This window comes from Neolamprologus brichardi, chromosome 18 (genome assembly GCF_056152115.1).
Source record: "Neolamprologus brichardi isolate AB-2024 chromosome 18, ASM5615211v1, whole genome shotgun sequence".
NCBI classification, from domain to species: Eukaryota; Metazoa; Chordata; class Actinopteri; order Cichliformes; family Cichlidae; genus Neolamprologus; species Neolamprologus brichardi.
Window position 1 is genome coordinate 588,471 of NC_142121.1, and position 16,737 is coordinate 605,207.

A 16,737-nucleotide genomic window follows, 5' to 3' on the forward strand; every position below is an offset into this window, starting at 1 on the left:
GCCTAACCCATCAGAGCTTCATGTGAGAGCAGATATGCAGGAAATCAGTCACCTGTGCTGAGCTTGTGCAGCTGCACATCAGAGCTCTGAAGCATCAGCTGTGACATCACACACGTGACATCACCGCGTGTTTGCCGATAACAGAGGCGGGGATACCTGTCGTGTGGAATCACAGAGTGAGCAGCTGCAACGTGGCAGCATCGACGACCACACACGTCAGTCCAAACCTGGCAGGTGAGGACAGAAACTGAGCCGAGCCACAGTTCGCTCTTCATCGCTTCAATCAGCGAACATCTGGAAACGAGTTTTCCACATCCAGACCTTTACTTTCAGCCACGAGGCTCGTTTGAGCGCAGCGTGCACGATGACAGCAAAGCTGCGTCAGTCCACACGCGCTCAGTGAGACCTCGCCTGCTCAGCTGAGAGGCTGGCGATGGACGAACCCGTGATTTTAAAGCTGAAAGCTGTAAGCTTTAAGAGGAGGGGGTCGAACTGAGGACGGCGAATCACATCAGATGTTATTAACATGCTTTACCTGAAAACAAGGCCCACACTGCTTATTAGTGATGAAGAGGTTTTAATGGTTTGTGTGGATCAAATTACAACATTTATTTTATTTAGTTGAGAAAATAAAATCATTCTGGCAGCAGCTGAACAGCGAGCGGCGTCACAGCTCTGAAATCCAGCGTTTGGTGACACAGTTCACCTGCCAACAGCAATCCTTTATCCATCCAGGTAACAGTCTCTCTTCTCCTAGAGAAGAAGACTAAAGACCTTTGACCTTCTCTCATCAAAAGGAAATCTGCAGCTCCATCGTCGATGTTTCTGATCTGTCACCTGGCTCCTGTGGCCAGAGCTGAAGCTTCAGACTTCCTGTGAGTTTTCAGGTGGACTTTCAAAATTCTACTTCCACTGAAACTTTTCCCACACTCTTCACAAAGAAACGACTTCTCTGCCGTGTGGATGACCGTGTGTTTCTTCAGTGAGGACGACTCAGCAAATCTCTTCCCGCAAACGTTGCAGGGGTACGGCTTCTCGCCCGTGTGGCTCCTCATGTGGGCGACGAAGGAACACTTGTGTCTGAAACGTTTCCCGCAGCGCTCGCAGGAATATGGCTTCTCCCCCGTGTGTGTTCTCATGTGCACGGATAAAACGCCGCTCTGAATGAAACATTTCCCGCATGTCTGACAAACGTACGGCTTCTGAGTCGTGTGGACCCGGTAGTGCTGCTCCATGTGAGACTTAAACTTGAAGGTCTTCCCACAAATGTCACAGGTCACAGTCTTTTTAACTGCAGCCTGCTCTGAGGTTACGGATGTGTTGGCAGAATTCTTTGTCTTTGCATGGATTTCTGATCCTGATGCTTCACTCTGACCTCCTTCCTGATCCTGGCTCTCAGCTCCAGCAGAGCTGTGACAGAGGAGCTGCTCCTCGTCTCCTCCTGGTTCACTGTGCTCTCCTTCCTCAGCAGCAGTCACCATGAAGGTATCCGTCTCCTCCTTCAGTCCCAGCTGCTCTCCCTCCTGACTGCTGCACAGTTCCTCCTGTTCCTCTTTAATCTGTGGAGCTTCTGGTTCCTCCTGCTCCACACTGGAGCTCCTCTCCTGTTTACAGACCTGCTGCTGTGGGACGTCTGGAGGGAGAGAGGAACACAGCAAAACCCTTAAACATGTTTAACCTGTAAATAAATAAAGTGAAGGTGACTTAAGATCAAGAGTCATTTACCTCGTTCTGTCCAATCGCACCAAATCTCTTTGTTAGCCTAATGTTTCATATAAAGAGCGCCTGCTTAGAGATCTCCATTACTGTCTATCATTGACAGCTCGCTGAGGCACGCTCGTGTCCCATCTTACTTTAAGCATGCTGAGGTAATCCCATTACTTAAAAACCTCATGTTGATCCTCCCAGCGAGTACAGACCTGTTTCAAAATTACCATTTATATGCAAACTGTTAGAAAAAGTTGTTACAAATCTCTTCAGATCTTTCTCATGAACACCACAGATTTCTGATCGTCTGCTCGTCAGAAGCTGCACTGAAGTCTGATGCAGGAAGCTGCTCTGTACTCGTGCTGCTGGACCTCAGCGCTGCCTTTGATACCGTACGTTATAATGTTTTACTGAACAGGGTTCGGCTGCTGTTTCTGGCTCAGCACGAGCAGCTCCTCCTCCTGCCCTGATTGTTTGACCTGTGGCGTCCCTCAGGGTCACAGCCTGGGTCCACTGTTATTCTCCTTTTACATCCTTTAGCAGGTATCAGTCTGCAAAGACCATTGCTGTAACCTTGCCTTGTATTTGAGTCCTCCTGGGACTCACATATAAAACCTCGCGTTCCTTAAATCAAAGAAACAGGAACATCTCTGAATTGCGAGCTGTGGTCTCCTCTGAGATGGAGAAGAGTGTTCATGAGCGCACTGAGATTATTGTGAACCCGTCTTTACAGGCTTAGTGTCACGTCTCCCAGCAAAACCAAATGCTGCAGCTTCCTGATGCATGCTGGGAAGCCAGCGCACATTTCCCCCGTTTTATTTTCTTTCTCAAAAGAAATACAGAAACATGAGACAGTGCAGCAGCAGCACAGACACAGGTGAGACTCTGCCCCCTGCTGGCCAAAGCTTCAGTTGCGTTTGGCTTCAAGTGCCTGTGAAGCTGCAGTCTGAAGAATCGTTTCAGAAGCTGACACTGTTTCTGTGGGCTGGTCTCAGTTTGTTCTTCGGCGCTGACGATGATCCAAACACGGGGAAACTAAACGCCACACCAACATCCTCCCTTCTGTCATATTTCATAATAAAAGCATACACAGAAAATACGATCCAGGTCTTTGAACGGACACTTTATTTTGAAAGGCTCCGTCTGTCTGTGATGTGTTTGGGTACGATTCCCACTTCACAGCCGCCTCCAGCTGACGCTGTCACGCTGCAGCATGGAGGCCAGAGGCCCCGGTCTGAATGGCTGAAGAGCACAGAGCACCTGCACAGGTGAGTGCAGCACTTCAGCACCGCCTGGACTGACATTCAACTCAACGTTGTTTCAGAACGGTGGATAAACTTTTTCATACTCGATCAACAGGAAACTTTCACCATGGAAACGACTTAACCTGATGCACCTGCGGGCGGCGAGTCAAAAAGAGCCCCCTGCCTCAGGAGACGCCACACAGGGAGGAAGACGTATAACCTGCAAGCGACTGTTAAAGATCCTCCCACAGCACCACCTTTACTCGTACAGCAACATTAGAGAATATGTTAATGTCAGGTGATAAGTGACAGCCTACAATATTAGAGCGGGGACCACAACAACAACACCTGGCGAGAGCGGGAAGGAAAAACTCCCCTTTTAACAGGAAGTTACTTCCAGGAGAACCAGAATTAGGGAGGGCGGGGCCATCTGAGAGACTGGTTAGAGGTGAGAGGCAAGAAATCGAGACTCGTCTGTGTTTGAGCTCCACGTGAGCTAAACCAGGAGCGTTCAGCACATTTCTGCCAACCAGAGCTCTGCTCGGCACAAAGTCACAGGGTCAAAGGTCTGAAGGAGCTTCAAGGTTTCAAACACCTGCATGAAGGTGACGGGAGACCGCGTGCACAACAGCAAACACGCAGATGCTGTTTGTGCACGTGGGTGACGCTCAGCCTCTCTGACCCCCCCTCCCTCTTTTATAGCCGATCATGTGACCGAGCTGCTGACAGGTCACATGATCGGCTGTGCCGACTTCTTAAGAGCTGCTGCTGCCATCAAAACGAGCTCATGTTTCACAACTAGTGAAAAGTGTTAAACACGACGTGAATAAAACACGAGTTTATGACGTCACTGCACTACTTCGTCACACTTTAAACAAAAGTTTGGTTAAACGTCCCGCAGAGCTGTGATCAGGATCCTCAGAGGGACACTCACCTGTCCTGTGCAGCTTGATTTCGGGTTTCCAGGTGATATCCAGCAGTCTGCGCTGACGGTCGATCTCTTCCTCGTACTGGACGATCGTTTTTTCAAACTCCAAGAATATTTGTTCAGCAGCAGCAGTTAGTCGCTCGTTGATAAACTCTCTCAGATACTGAACTGAAGCCATTGTTGCTGCCACAGCTCACACACTTCCTGCTCAGACACACGTGGAAAGCGACTTTATTTTGTCTACTTCCGCCACTTCTCGCAGACTGAACGTCCGGTGTTCTGGGAATCCATCCTACCTGTTGTTTCTGCGCATGCGCACAACACGAAATTCAGTGGCAAATCATCCTACCTTTGTTAATAACAGCTACACACATACTCTGATGGGCAAAGTTAAGTGGCAAACCGTCATACCTCCTTAAATTGGTGCTGGAGTTACTCTGTGACAGCAGAAATGTGCATAAACTACTTACGGTAGGACGTTTTGCCAAAGTAGGATGGTTTGTCAGAACGTCAGCAGTTGTATTTCAGTGTTTGGAGGTTATTGTTTGGGTTTTACGCAGTAATATGAACTTTGCACACGTCACAAATAAAAGAAGAGGAAGACTTTGAACAGCAACTATAGACTGTAAATAAAAGAAGGTCCAGTGGGCGCTGTGTGCAGCCATGAGTGGATGATGAGTCTGCAGACGTACTGAGACGCAGGAAGCTGCAAAGCAGGAGATGAAGCATCGCTGAACATGTTTCCAAACCAACTTCAGCCAAAGACTAGAAAATATGGTGAAGCAAATCTTCCCTTTGGCTTCACCTGCACAGGTGCAGAGGTAGGTCTCCCTGCAGGATTGGTTTCCCTGTGTTGGGAGCAGCGCTGGGCTGTTCAAATCACGGACAAACAGGATCCCACAGCTGTTTATGTTTTTAAACCCATTTTGCACAGAGAGACTTTTTTTTTTTTTGAAAAATGTATTGATATCAATGTTGAATATTATTACACAGGAAACAACAACTACACCGTGACGCCTCTGCCTTTGTAAACGGAGGGACAGTAACTGCGTGTAAAACCTGCAGACAGTCAGATTAACAGTATTTTGTCTCGATCATTCTGCAATTCATCTCCTGTGAACAATAACGTGGCCACAGCGTGACGTGAAGAAGGCACATACCTTTGACGTTGCCTGACGAACTCTGTATTCCTCGTCCACACGGAAACGCAAAAAAGGAGTTTAAAAAAAATCTCCGTTTTGATTGGAAACGCCGTTTACGTGGACGAAACAGCTGCGTGTTCAAAAATACCCGTGTAGGTGCGGACGCAGCGTAACAGAGTTAGTAGTTTATTTTATTACTGCCTGTAATTTATTGCAGATTACTTGTATTTGCTTAATTGTTTACTAAATGTTTGAGGTGTGAAATGAACGCAATGAAGTAAAATATGTGTGTGTGGTTGGAGGACATGTTTGTGCGTGTGCAGGCACGGGGGGGGGGGGGGGGGGGGCGCAAACATCTTTCTTGTAAAACAAAGGGGGGCCAGCAAAAAAAGTTTGGGAACCACTGCTGTAATTAGTGTTCGATGGTGTGCGTCTCCTGGCACTCGGCGTAACCGCTAAATAAATTTCCTGAGCTGTGATCATCACCCTGATTACATCTGTCTGCTTAGATCTTCACGGCCAAAGAAAGACGTGAGTCTAGCAGAGAGAAGCTGCTCAGGTTACATAACGCTCCACCGCATGTTACATTTATTTTAATAATAAAATCACCTGAAATACATCCAAATACACGGGTACGGGCATCACTGTGGAGCATCAGGCCCTCTGCACACTGGCACAAAGTCGTCCACAGGCTGCAGTAAAGGGACGGCTCACCCCCAAATCAACACATTTTAGAGTAATTAGTGCAAAGAAAATAGTTCCTGAATGAAACACTTGTTAAAAGCTCGGTGCATCCCTCTCCTGAGGGAAGAGCAGGCAGACCTACAACACACCTGATTTTGAGGTGAACCGCTCCTTTAACGGCGCCCTGCAGGCGGCACAGTTCATCCACAGGTGGGACAGTTTCACATTAAATCTGTCAGCTGGTTCACTGTGCACTCACATCACAGATCGGAAACATCACCTGCAGGCTGACGTGCTCAGCGTGACACTAGGTGGCGCTACAGGAACAGCCTCACTGTCCAGGAAGTCCGGTGCAGGGTTATCATCGGGTGTTTTTACACGCTCCTCAGAGCGCCACTCCACCGCTCTGACTACGAGCGTGCCGTTAATGGCTGAGCTTGTCACATGCAGGTGGCACCGACTCGCTGCACCCTGTGGGACAAACCGAGGACAGCTAACACAGCAGCGTCCGACTCCAGGCCTCGAGGGCCGGCGTCCTGCAGATCTCTGGGTCAGCTCACCTGAATCACATGATTAGTTCATCACCAGGCCTCTGGAGACCTTCAAGACGTGAGGAGGTCGTCATTTAAATCAGCTGACGCGTCTAAAACCTGCAGGACACCGGCCCTCGAGGCGGACAGCCCTGATCTGACAAGTTTACTTCTCAGTCTGCTGACAGCTTTAGGCCACGTCCACACGTACACGGGTGTTTTTGGAAATGGAGATTTTCCGTTCTTGTTTAAAAAAAAATAAAAAAAAATCCCGTCCACAGACGCAGAAATGAAGGAAAACGCTGCTGGGAACATGTCAAAGCAACAGGTGGCGATATATTCCTAACCGTGTAGAAATGTTGGCCAATCAGAAGCCTAGAAGCCTGGGTGGGAAAGAGTAAACAAAGCTGGGGCAAAGAAGCAGAACAGAGTCCTGTGTGTGTGTGTGTGTGTGTAAACACTGCAGAGAGTGAAATTAACAGTATTTTGTCCAAGTCCACCATTGTAGAAATCCTCAATCTAACATGTTAACAGCCGACGCTACAGTACGCTCTGGATGTGTGTTTACGCAAAGCTAAGCTAACCGCGGCCGGACTTACTAAAAGTGTGGACTGTTCCTTTAACTTTGAGAGTGTTAATATGAAAGCAAATGCACCACTGTTTGCCTGAAGCTCCTGGCTCATACAGCATTTACACCTCGGTGCTATATGAAGGTACATACTGGCAAACAGTCATCAGACCCGAGGCACAGAAAACAATAACGAAGGTGCAAAAATACGTAGTAATTACTTTCGGTCTTCTTTTAAAACTGACGAAGCTTTAAGGCAAAAAATCAGGCTGGAAGCTTCAACCTGTCCAACGTCTCCACAGCCGCTCACGTGCAGCACGTCCAGGCTGTGCACGCCGTGAGGGCGACGCTCACAGGAACCAGGACGACTGAAAACGAAGCAGAAATTAGAAAAATCTGAGCAGAACGTGATCGAGAATTCTACGAACACCAGGTTGGATAAGCCCGTGCAGAGGAGCCTCACCTGCTGGGGGGTCCCCGTTACACAGGCCGCAGCCTGTAGCGGAAGCGGACATCTTTAGCTGGCAGCATGACTCCCAGGCCGGCTCTGCTGAGGTCCAAGGTGGCTTTGCTCTGGCCCTCCTCCAACTCCAGGTCCAAGTAAAGCAGGATCACGGACAGGAACTGTTTGATCTCATTGATCGCGAAGAAACGTCCGGGACACTTGGTGGCGCCTGAGCCGAAAGGCATGAGGTAATGCTTGAGCTTCTGGCCGTGCTTGTAGAAGTTGGTCTTCTTCTGGCCGTTCTGCACGTAGCGGTCGAACCGGAACGTCTGACGGCAGAGAGAGAAGAGCGACAGCGTGACGAACAGTCAAACGTGGCGTCCCTTCACTTCAAATGAAAGTTACAGCTTCGGCTATAAGCCCTGAGAGGAAGAAACCACTGACTTAACCCTTTAAGACCTACCATAGAACCAAGTCCGCCAGAGCTTATATTATATGTTTACATGCTGTGGAGCCATTTTTGGGAGCATTTCAAGTTGCTATACATCAATACAACCATTATAGCCCAAATTTTAATAATATGTCTGCATTAAGTGCATAGTAATTACATAAATTGCAAAAAAGTGCAATAAACTACAAAAAAATTGAAAATCGTTTTTGTTTTTTTAACATATATTTCTAGTTAGAGAAATTTAAGAGGCTTATCCCTCAAAACTGTAAAAACAAAAAAGTTGCACAAAATAGTTTCCCACCACAGGAAATTTATTTTGAGTGTCTTCATAGTTTTATTTTTGAAATACACCAATTTTTATACACTGCAGGAAAAACGAAAATAAATATTATAATGCAAATTTGCAAAAAAGCAGCATCTGCATCAAAATAAACTATTTCCAGCAGTGCAATATGAGTCCTAAGCATCCCAGAAACCACACAGAAAGTCATAAAGTCAAACATAACTTTTAAAAACACCAGTATAGGCTCATGAGGCTCTGATGGTAAAAAACTACATTTCCGCGAAAATGACGTCACTTCCTGTTTCGGGCAGGTCATGGCGGACATGCAAAAGTTCGCGCTGACGTCTAATCCAACGTAGGAAGTGTTATGAACAGCTGATCGGATCGGCAAAGCGTGTTTCTGGAATATTATGTTTTTGTTGCTGCAAGTGCTTTTTATGCAGTTTTTGCAAAACTATATGTGGAAGGAAACTGTGACCGAGGACAAGCTGATGGCATAAGATGTAAGTACAAGTCCTCCGGTTTCATATGCAAAAAACATTATTGCGCTAGCTCACGTGGTTGCAGAGCTACCAGGATTTAAAAGTAGTTAGGGAAAACAGAGCGTGCCGCTCTGACCGGCTGCACTGAGTCCAGCGTACCTGTGGGTCCTCGTAGATCTCGGGGTCCAGGTGCATAGCCTGAGGGTACAGGGCGATGATGTCTCCCTTTCTGACGGCCGCCGAGCGCTCGGCATCCAGACGCAGACTGAAGTCCTCCTGAGCCACCCGGATGTTCATGGAGGCCGAGCACAGGCGGAGGCTCTCCTCGATGGCGCTCTCTGTGGAGAAAGTCGGGTCAACGATCTTCAGGTTTGTGTACAAATGCAGAATCTCTGTGTGCACGTACCCATGTAGAGAAGCTTCTCCAGGTGCGCTGGGGTCAGCGTCACGTCCTTATCTCTGCTGAATTCCCCTCCGCTGAGTCTCAGGACGTCCTCGAGCTCCCGGCGGACGAACTGCAGCGCCTCGGGGTGACTCACCAGGTAATACACCACCCAGAAAATAGCAGGAACCGTGTTCCCCAGAGACGCCCACAGGATGGCGAAGTGATGAGCTGAAAGTCAGCAGGATGCAGAACGTCATCCACAAAAAGCTTCACGTTTAAACTCAGGTCAGAAAAACAGTTATTGTCAATATTGTGGGCTGTTGAGCTGCCTGTGGTGCAAATCCATCAGGAGCTGCAAACACAAAGCAGGCTGACGTTACGCTTCTGCAACAGCTTTAAAGCCGAGTCGGTCCAATTTAAATGAACTCCACCATAAATAAACATCATCATGGAGCCAAAACTGGAAATGACAGGTTCACGCCCATGATGGGTGTTGACCTCTGACCACAGCTGAGCCGCTCGAGGTCGGACAGCAGAAACGTGTTGGACAGCAGCTCATCATCTACCTGCTTTGTCGTAATCCCTCAGCGTGTCGTACTGCTCAAACATCTCGGATCGCATCCTGATGAACTCTGACGAATGTGACCAGCAAGACATCTGGTGCGGCAGGAAGTAGTTGATGAGCCTCTCGCGGATCGCCTTGGTCCGTCCCAGCAGCCAGATGGGGATCTGAGCGATGAGGAGCGGAAACATCTTGTCGAACTTGACGAAGTCCGTCTCCAGGACGCTCATGCCGCTGTGGCGGCTGGCGGACGGCGGCTTGCCGTACATGGTGAGAAAGGTCGCCTCGAACATGATCGAGTTGCAGAACTTGTACATGTAGGCGGTCTTCCAGCTGCTCTCCTGGTCCAGGTAGTCCTGACGAAACACCAGCATCAGGTTACCCATCATGCTCTCTGTCAGGGGCGCGAGGTTGTCCCCTTGGAGGAGGATGAAGCCGCGTGTGATCTGCTCCTGCAGGCCGGGGAACTCGCTGGTGACAGGGGGGTAGCCGAAGGCGAAGGGCGCCACCCTGTTGGAGAACTCGTGGAAGTCCAGCTGCCGGCCTTGCTTGATGATGGTGGGATACAGTAACGGATCCATGATGAAGGTCATGTATTTACCTGTATTTATAAAAGAGGCGTATCAGGTGTTTAATCTCAGACTTTAAGATAAAAGGTCAGCAAAAAAAACAGCTGGAAAGATCAGTGGTCCTGAAGAGAAACAGCTGGAGGACTGATCGCTCTGAGCATGTGCGTACATATACACAAGACAGTATTCTCCTTCCTGTATATACAGGAAGGAGAATACTGTCTGCTAGTACAACAGCTGCTCAGAAAGCAGAGGGAAGAAGTTAGCTCAGCTCAGTCATGCAGCTTCTTCCTGAGTGTAGTGATATGTTGTATTAGCATGCTGCCTCGGCCCATCACTGCATTAAACCACGTCTTTATACACCGATTAACCCAAACACAGTTTAACCCAAACACAGTTTAACCCAAACACAGTTTAACCCAAACACAGACCGTTCCAGGTGTTCTCACCACGAGCACTTTAAAATCCCCCGTCTCTGTGGTCCAAAGGATCTTAAATATCAACTGGTAATAGATTACTTTGAGCTCTAAACATTAACTCTAACAGCTCTAACAAAGCCCTGAAGTTTTCATTATTTTGACATTTGTATGATGAAAATACCCAACTGTGCGTGTTATACACTGAAAAGATAATTTTGTGTATTTTTATGATTGTTTCCTCACAGCTCGACACCAGAATGAGTGGAAACGTCTGCAGAGACAGTTATAATCTTTACTTTGGTTGTGACTACGTCTGATATCCATCCTAAGAATTTATTCTGCTTTTTCATTTTCTACTTGTGTCTGCGTCCCATCGTTCACCTTCATTCTGTCTTATTCATTATTGATAAGTTCCTCAGAATCATTCCCAGAACAAACACATTAGTATAAATAATATAAAGTTTGACTATGTAGAAACCTTGAGCATGACATTAATCTGTATAATAATCTGTATTTACAGGATGTTGATGAATCACTGAAGTGCAGCTCTGGACTGTTCTAACGAGTTTGTGCTGCTAACGTGCAGACAGCCTCTCTTTAATGGGGCTGCAGGGACGCTGGAAATACCAACCTGCTATCTGGACCGTGAACACATCTCCAAACTTCCTCTTATGTTCTGTCAGAAATCTGTGGGCATCTTTCCCAAACTCCAGCGCTTTTCCAATGAAAGGAATCCAGCCTTTTATTAACGGGGGCTCATCTTCTCGTCTGCAAGCGACACAAGAGAAACCACATTATTTCACCTCTGTGACACAGTTTATCTGATCTGAACTTTGTTCCTGAGATTGTGAAACTGTAATAAAGAGTAACCTCGGGCAGAAAACACCCCCTCCTATAAAACACACCTGCTGATTATTAAACAGGCGTCTGCCTGCTGCGAGCTTCAGGACCTGTTTTCTGTGGCTCGCTGCTGTTCGGGCTGATCGCACACTGATGTCGTCCTCTCAGTGTGTCAGGACGCCGTCAGCTCACATGTAAACTTGCCTTTAAACATCAGTCAGTGCAGTTTGATTTATGTCACTGTTTTACTGCAAGCAGCCTCACACGCTGCATCAGCCCATGTGTGCGCTGTTCCCTGGATTAACGCTGTAACCCTGAGCTATGTTCACCCAGAGCTCTGCCGTGGTACAGACGCCTCCTGCCTCTGTCTTCCTCCATTAATGGAAGCCCGAGTGTCGTGAAGGCGTTTCTCAGGAAACACGAAAACACGTCCGGCCCGGTCACAATCTGAGCTCGACTTCCTGACATCAACAGTGCGTTTAAGCCGAGTCTTTGATCCGAGCCCTAAACGAGCGGCGAGGACAGAAACACTCCACCCAGCTGCAAGTTTGGACAGAAAGCTTCAGTTTGATGTTGACACTGAACAAGAAACAAACTATGAGTTTCACAACAAGCATCACATTTACACGTTCGTGCCTCAACAAGACTCGATGTTCAGCGTAATCAGCAAACAGGGATGAAACCTGACTTAACGAGGACACAGAGACTCAGCTCTCTGCATTTGCAGCCTCAAACCTCAAAGCAGTCGTCAGTCAGTGATGCTGTGTTCACACTGCTGATGGACTCACAAACACACAACGTGACCCCAGAGAAGCGCAACACAAACACAGCATTTCTGAAAGCGATGCAGGAGGACGACAAAGTGAGGCCTTTCTCTCCGAGCTGCTCCCTTCAGGAGTCCCAGCGTCCTCCTTCACCACGTCCACAAACCTGAAGCCTTCCTTCACTCATTACTACAGTTACATCTGTCTTAATCACCTTCACTGACCGCGGTCACTTCAGGTAAAAAGGACGCACACAAAGAGATATCTTTAAACATAACCACGACTCTGCATGACTCCCGCGGGCCGTGAGAGGACTGGTGACTCCGGGGGAACAAAGAAACGCGGCCCTGCCGGTCCGAGCTGCAGAGCGCCTCACTGCCTCCAGAAAACAACAAAGGAGCGAGCAGCAGGGTCATTGCTGCGCTGCATTCATGCGCAGCGGCTGGAAACGGTCCACCCTTTAACAAATCTGAGGTTCTCGCTCGGTGTTCCCCTGCACTTCCAGTCTTTGTGCCTCACACTGAGAGGAACTTCCTCCTGGGAGCAAAAGGTCACCCTGGAGGCCCAGTTCTCCTCAAACACAGACAGGAAGCCTTTCACTGGGGCCAGACACGATCGGTTAATCTGCTCTCGTTACGTCCTCTGAATACAAAACAACTTTATTTCTATCGCACATTTAAAACCAAAGTAAACTCAAGTGCTTCAGGTTAAAACAACAGATATCTGAATCAAACCAGAGACGCCTGCGTGCCTTTCTATCCCACGCCGTGCCACGTGACCACACTGTCCGTCTCATCCAGGTGAAACCGCGCGGCTGGGTCACTGATATTTCAGAGACATCGTCCCGTTTCATGTGCTCAGTTTAGACGAACCTGCAGCAGCAAAGTGTGGAAACTGAGGAATGACACGCTGTGTGTTGGTCCACACACCGAGTGTCCGCTGCGAGACGCCGAGTGTGTCAGAGACCGAGACGTGGAGGCGATCGGCGCTCTGAGAACGACCACGGGGACAAAGAGTTCAAGAATGCAAGACAGAAATATTTGGAACATCCCAGCAGATGGACATCGGCGCTCCCACTGTGGGAATCCAGCAGAAGGATCCAGGACAGAGCTGAATGGAGCGTGCAGTCTGAGGAGGCACCGTCCTGGAACAGCAGCGCTCCGAGTTTGAGGCCCGAGCGTTTAAATCCTTACAGTCGTTCGAGATGCTCGGAAACAGGATGTGCAACCACAAATCTGCTGCGAGAAGAAAGAAAGCAGAGAAATCTGTCTTCAGAGTTTCTGGAGGACGCCGCTGACCTGTCGATGCGTCGTGATTATCAGGGTTAGCCGCTCGCTTCAAACACCGAGTGAGCCGAGGGCGTCTTCAAACAGCCCACACTGTTTCAGCTTCACACCAGGCGCATCAATCAGATGCTCCTCAAGTGATTCGGTGCCGACCAAATTCATCCAAACATGGCTCAGATATCTCACCTGCAAAAGCATCCGAGGACAAGCCGAAGGGAAGCCAGCCGTTCACAAAATGTGTGATAAAGGCTGTGAGTGGCGTGCTGCTGTCCTGCAGGATGCCCTGATGGTCCGCCTCGCACCAGCGCTGAGGACCATGCACTCCTGCTCAGGACGACGTGTTGAACAGGAGGGACGGTCACGCTGCGTCAGAGACGGGATGCATCCCATTTCATCCTCATCTTTGGAACAAGCAGCCGTCTCACCTGCTGATCTGGGGTCAGCTGGGGTCAGCTGGGGTCAGCTGGGGTCGGCTGCATTTCTGCACCTCACCGTACGCTCCTTCCCTCCAGCGCCAGGAGTCGACTTACGCCGGTTTTAACCAGTGATCGGCGTCTACAGGGCAAACAGCCGTAACTCGCCGCAGTCGCCCGGCGCGAAGGATGAGGGTGATGTCACGGTTCCTGCCATTAGTAACTGGGATGACCACCCTGGACCGATCCCCCCTCTGCAGGGTGATGACGGTTTGCCCCTCTGGTAATTCTGACGCGTCCTCACCTCTGCACACGCTCACTGCAGCAGTTTTGCAGCCCTCGGGTTTCTCCACCTCCGCTGATTGTTTTGCAGTTCTTCTGTGGTTCATTAACTTTCACTGATTTGCTGCAGCATCGATCTGCTTCGTTCATCTTATCGATGAGTCTGTCACCCGAGGATCATGGAGATGAAGCTCGATACCCGAAAGCTCAGTGCTGACAGACTGACGTCCTTCTGCACATCAGCCCCAGAGTCTCTGAGGGGAGCAGAAGCCTCTCCTTCAGCTGCAGTTGTCCTGAGGAGGTGTTGAGGAGATTCACGGCTGACCAGCCTGCGATGCTGGGGTAGGTCACGATCTATCTGAAGCTGCCTCTAAGACTCAAACTTCAGCTTCTGTGACGTCTCTGTGATGCACCAGGTCTGCGTGAGTCGGAGCTTCTCCCACTTTGACCTCTGGTCTCTCACTCAGTGACCTCATCCTCCATCTCTTTGTTTCCTTTCGTGTTGATCTTCTTCCACTTCCTGTGGCAGCATCAATCTCGACACACTTCCATCCTGTGAGTCTGTAACGGGATAACGAGCACTTCCGTCCCGCAGTGACCCCAGGCTGCCCCACCCTTTGCTTCGCTGCAGTCGGACAGCAGTGAACGTGACGCGGGTCAAAACCACAGAACAAACACGAAACAACATTCATGAATAATGTTACAATACCGACAATCATCGCCACGTTTCAGAGCCAATCAGGAGCTCCGCGTGCAACAACTTTTCTCATCAACACAGACACGAAAGATCAGAACCGAGCCGAGCCGGGCCGGACAGAGATGCGGGCGGACTCACCTCGTCCTGCCGCGCAGCACCAGCAGGAGCAGCGGCAGCAGCGGGAGGAGCAGGCCGAGCAGCAGCAGCAGCAGCGGGGACATGATCCTGCCTCTGTCCGGGACTCACACCGGAGCACTACTCTGCGGGAGCGCGCACACACTTATATACGCGCACATCACCGGAAGCTTTCAAAATAAAACACACCAACTTCAGTTTGTTTTTATTGATCGTATGGATGCCACGTGTGACACACACAATACAAAGTTATAATGACAAAGATAAAAACGAGGCCACGAAGACTCAACTCTCCTTCACTGAGTGCGTGTTCTTCGTGGATGTGGGGTTGGAGTGGAGGCTGTCAGCTGGGACAGCAGCCCACGCCTGTGAAAACCACCAACACTGTTAGCGACTCAGGCAGCTTCCTCTCTAATCACATCACAGTGTCTGATGAAGGGATGAAGGCGGATCAGGTGATCGGGGGGGGGGGGGGGGGGGGGGGGGGTTGCTTTCATGAGACCAAAATATACCTGACCTCATAAACAAGTCTGTGCGAAGTAAAACGAGTCCATGACTGTCACAGGATAACATTGCAGTGTCTCCTGTTCTGTCTTCTCTTCTTTATTTGTGCATGTTTGTGCACATTGCACTTTACGTAGTCCTGTGTTTGTGTGTTACAGTCACTTCACTCTGTGCTGTACGTGGTTGAAATGACAATAAAATCTGATTCATCTAAATGAGAGTTTGTTTGTGAGACCAGCTAAGAGAACAACAGCATCCAGTATTAACCAAACTTTGGATTTGCAGATTCAGCGGGTTTTGTTTTTCCACACAGTTAATCCAGGAAAGGCTTTAAAATCATGAAGTCAGTTTCCTGACAGACTGAAGACGTCACCTGGATGAGTTTCTCCCACAAACGCTACGTCCAGATGAACAGAATCAACTTTTGGAGATTTACTTTCCTGGATGATTGAGATGCATCAAGACAAATCATTTGAAGTGTTCTGTACCTGATAAAACAGCTTCTCCTGAAAGCCTGGGAGACACTGCAAACAGCCGAGTGTGTGAGTGTGTGAGTGTTGTGCTGACATGAAAACGATTATCTAGGAACAGGAAGGAGACAGAGCACGAGCTGAGGCGCTGCTCTGGTTCTGCAGCGTGAGGTAAACCTGCTCAGTGCACACTCACAGAGTCAACGTCCACTCACAGAGTCAACGTCCACTCACAGAGGCAGCAGCGAGTCCCTGCTGTGTACCTTCTGCATGCCTGACACGCCGAGCTGTGCTCCACCCGGCAGCGGAGGAGAACAAAGGAACAAAAGAACAAAATATCAACAGGACGTGTTTTTGCAGGGCAGAGCCTCTGTAATATCTCTGATCTCAGATAACGTAGCTTTACAAATCATGGCTCTCACACCTGTGTTTCACAGGTAAATGTGTTTCAGATGAGTCCAGTGTGCAAAGGCAGCAGAGTGTGCTCTGTCCTGTATATGCAGGAGAAAGCAGTCAGATGACCTGTGAGCACAGCTCCATAATTCAATTAAAGGGAAGTTGCAGAAGTCCAAAATCTCCTCAGCTGGAGACAAAAATTACATTTATTCCCCAAAATCAAGTTTTGAGCTCTACAGACGGAGAAACCACCAATCAGACGATGCACAACGAACACTTAGAGAAGAATTTCCTTTAACAGGAAGAACTTTGTTGAAACATGTTTCTGTGGTGAATTTTGCTGCTCACAGATTTCACCTGTTGGCTCTAAATCACTGTTCCCTGTTTTCTAGTTTGGAGCGTCTCAGTATTGGACAGCCTGGGTGACTGAACGGGTTTCAGCTTTTAAGTCTGTGAAGCCAAACTGAAGGCGGGCTGTTGTTGGTCCTGAACTGATGCTCGACGATCGCTCAGGAGCTCCGATGCTGAACGTCTCTGAACATCCACTCGAG

General features: G+C 48.9%; 2 protein-coding genes across 3 annotated transcripts; both read right to left on the reverse strand.

Annotated features, from left to right (window-relative positions):
- Positions 1–597: 597 nt before the first annotated feature.
- Positions 598–4,676, reverse strand: LOC118453668 (uncharacterized). Of its 2 annotated transcripts, none has more exons than XM_087831932.1 (2): positions 3,886–4,676; positions 598–1,633 (listed from the first exon to the last, which is right to left on the reverse strand). In XM_087831932.1, the coding sequence occupies exons 1-2, from the start codon at positions 4,055–4,057 to the stop codon at positions 834–836; spliced, it is 972 nt and encodes a 323-aa protein (XP_087688058.1). In that variant the 5' UTR covers positions 4,058–4,676; the 3' UTR covers positions 598–833. The 2 variants fall into 2 exon arrangements, with proteins under 2 accessions (XP_087688058.1, XP_087688059.1); XM_087831933.1 differs by having other exon boundaries at positions 3,844–4,676.
- A 104-nt stretch (positions 4,677–4,780) lies between these two features.
- On the reverse strand, positions 4,781–14,926 carry cyp7b1 (cytochrome P450, family 7, subfamily B, polypeptide 1). The gene is made up of 7 exons (XM_087831876.1): positions 14,820–14,926; positions 11,031–11,167; positions 9,416–10,012; positions 8,871–9,077; positions 8,624–8,802; positions 7,267–7,577; positions 4,781–7,171 (listed from the first exon to the last, which is right to left on the reverse strand). The coding sequence occupies exons 1-6, from the start codon at positions 14,900–14,902 to the stop codon at positions 7,284–7,286; spliced, it is 1,497 nt and encodes a 498-aa protein (XP_087688002.1). The 5' UTR covers positions 14,903–14,926; the 3' UTR covers positions 4,781–7,171; positions 7,267–7,283.
- Positions 14,927–16,737: the final 1,811 nt, after the last annotated feature.

Excerpts from the sequence above, each read along its gene's own strand:
- LOC118453668 (XM_087831933.1), bottom strand. The coding sequence starts at position 4,057 with ATGGCTTCAGTTCAGTATCTGAGAGAGTTTATCAACGAGCGACTAACT. Across the intron at positions 1,634-3,843 it reads TGATCACAGCTCTGCGGGAC|ACGTCCCACAGCAGCAGGTC; the intron begins GTTTAACCAAAC and ends CTCTCCCTCCAG.
- cyp7b1 (XM_087831876.1), bottom strand. The coding sequence starts at position 14,902 with ATGTCCCCGCTGCTGCTGCTGCTGCTCGGCCTGCTCCTCCCGCTGCTG. Across the intron at positions 10,013-11,030 it reads GTTCACGGTCCAGATAGCAG|GTAAATACATGACCTTCATC; the intron begins GTTGGTATTTCC and ends TTATAAATACAG. Across the intron at positions 9,078-9,415 it reads GAGGGATTACGACAAAGCAG|CTCATCACTTCGCCATCCTG; the intron begins GTAGATGATGAG and ends GCTGACTTTCAG.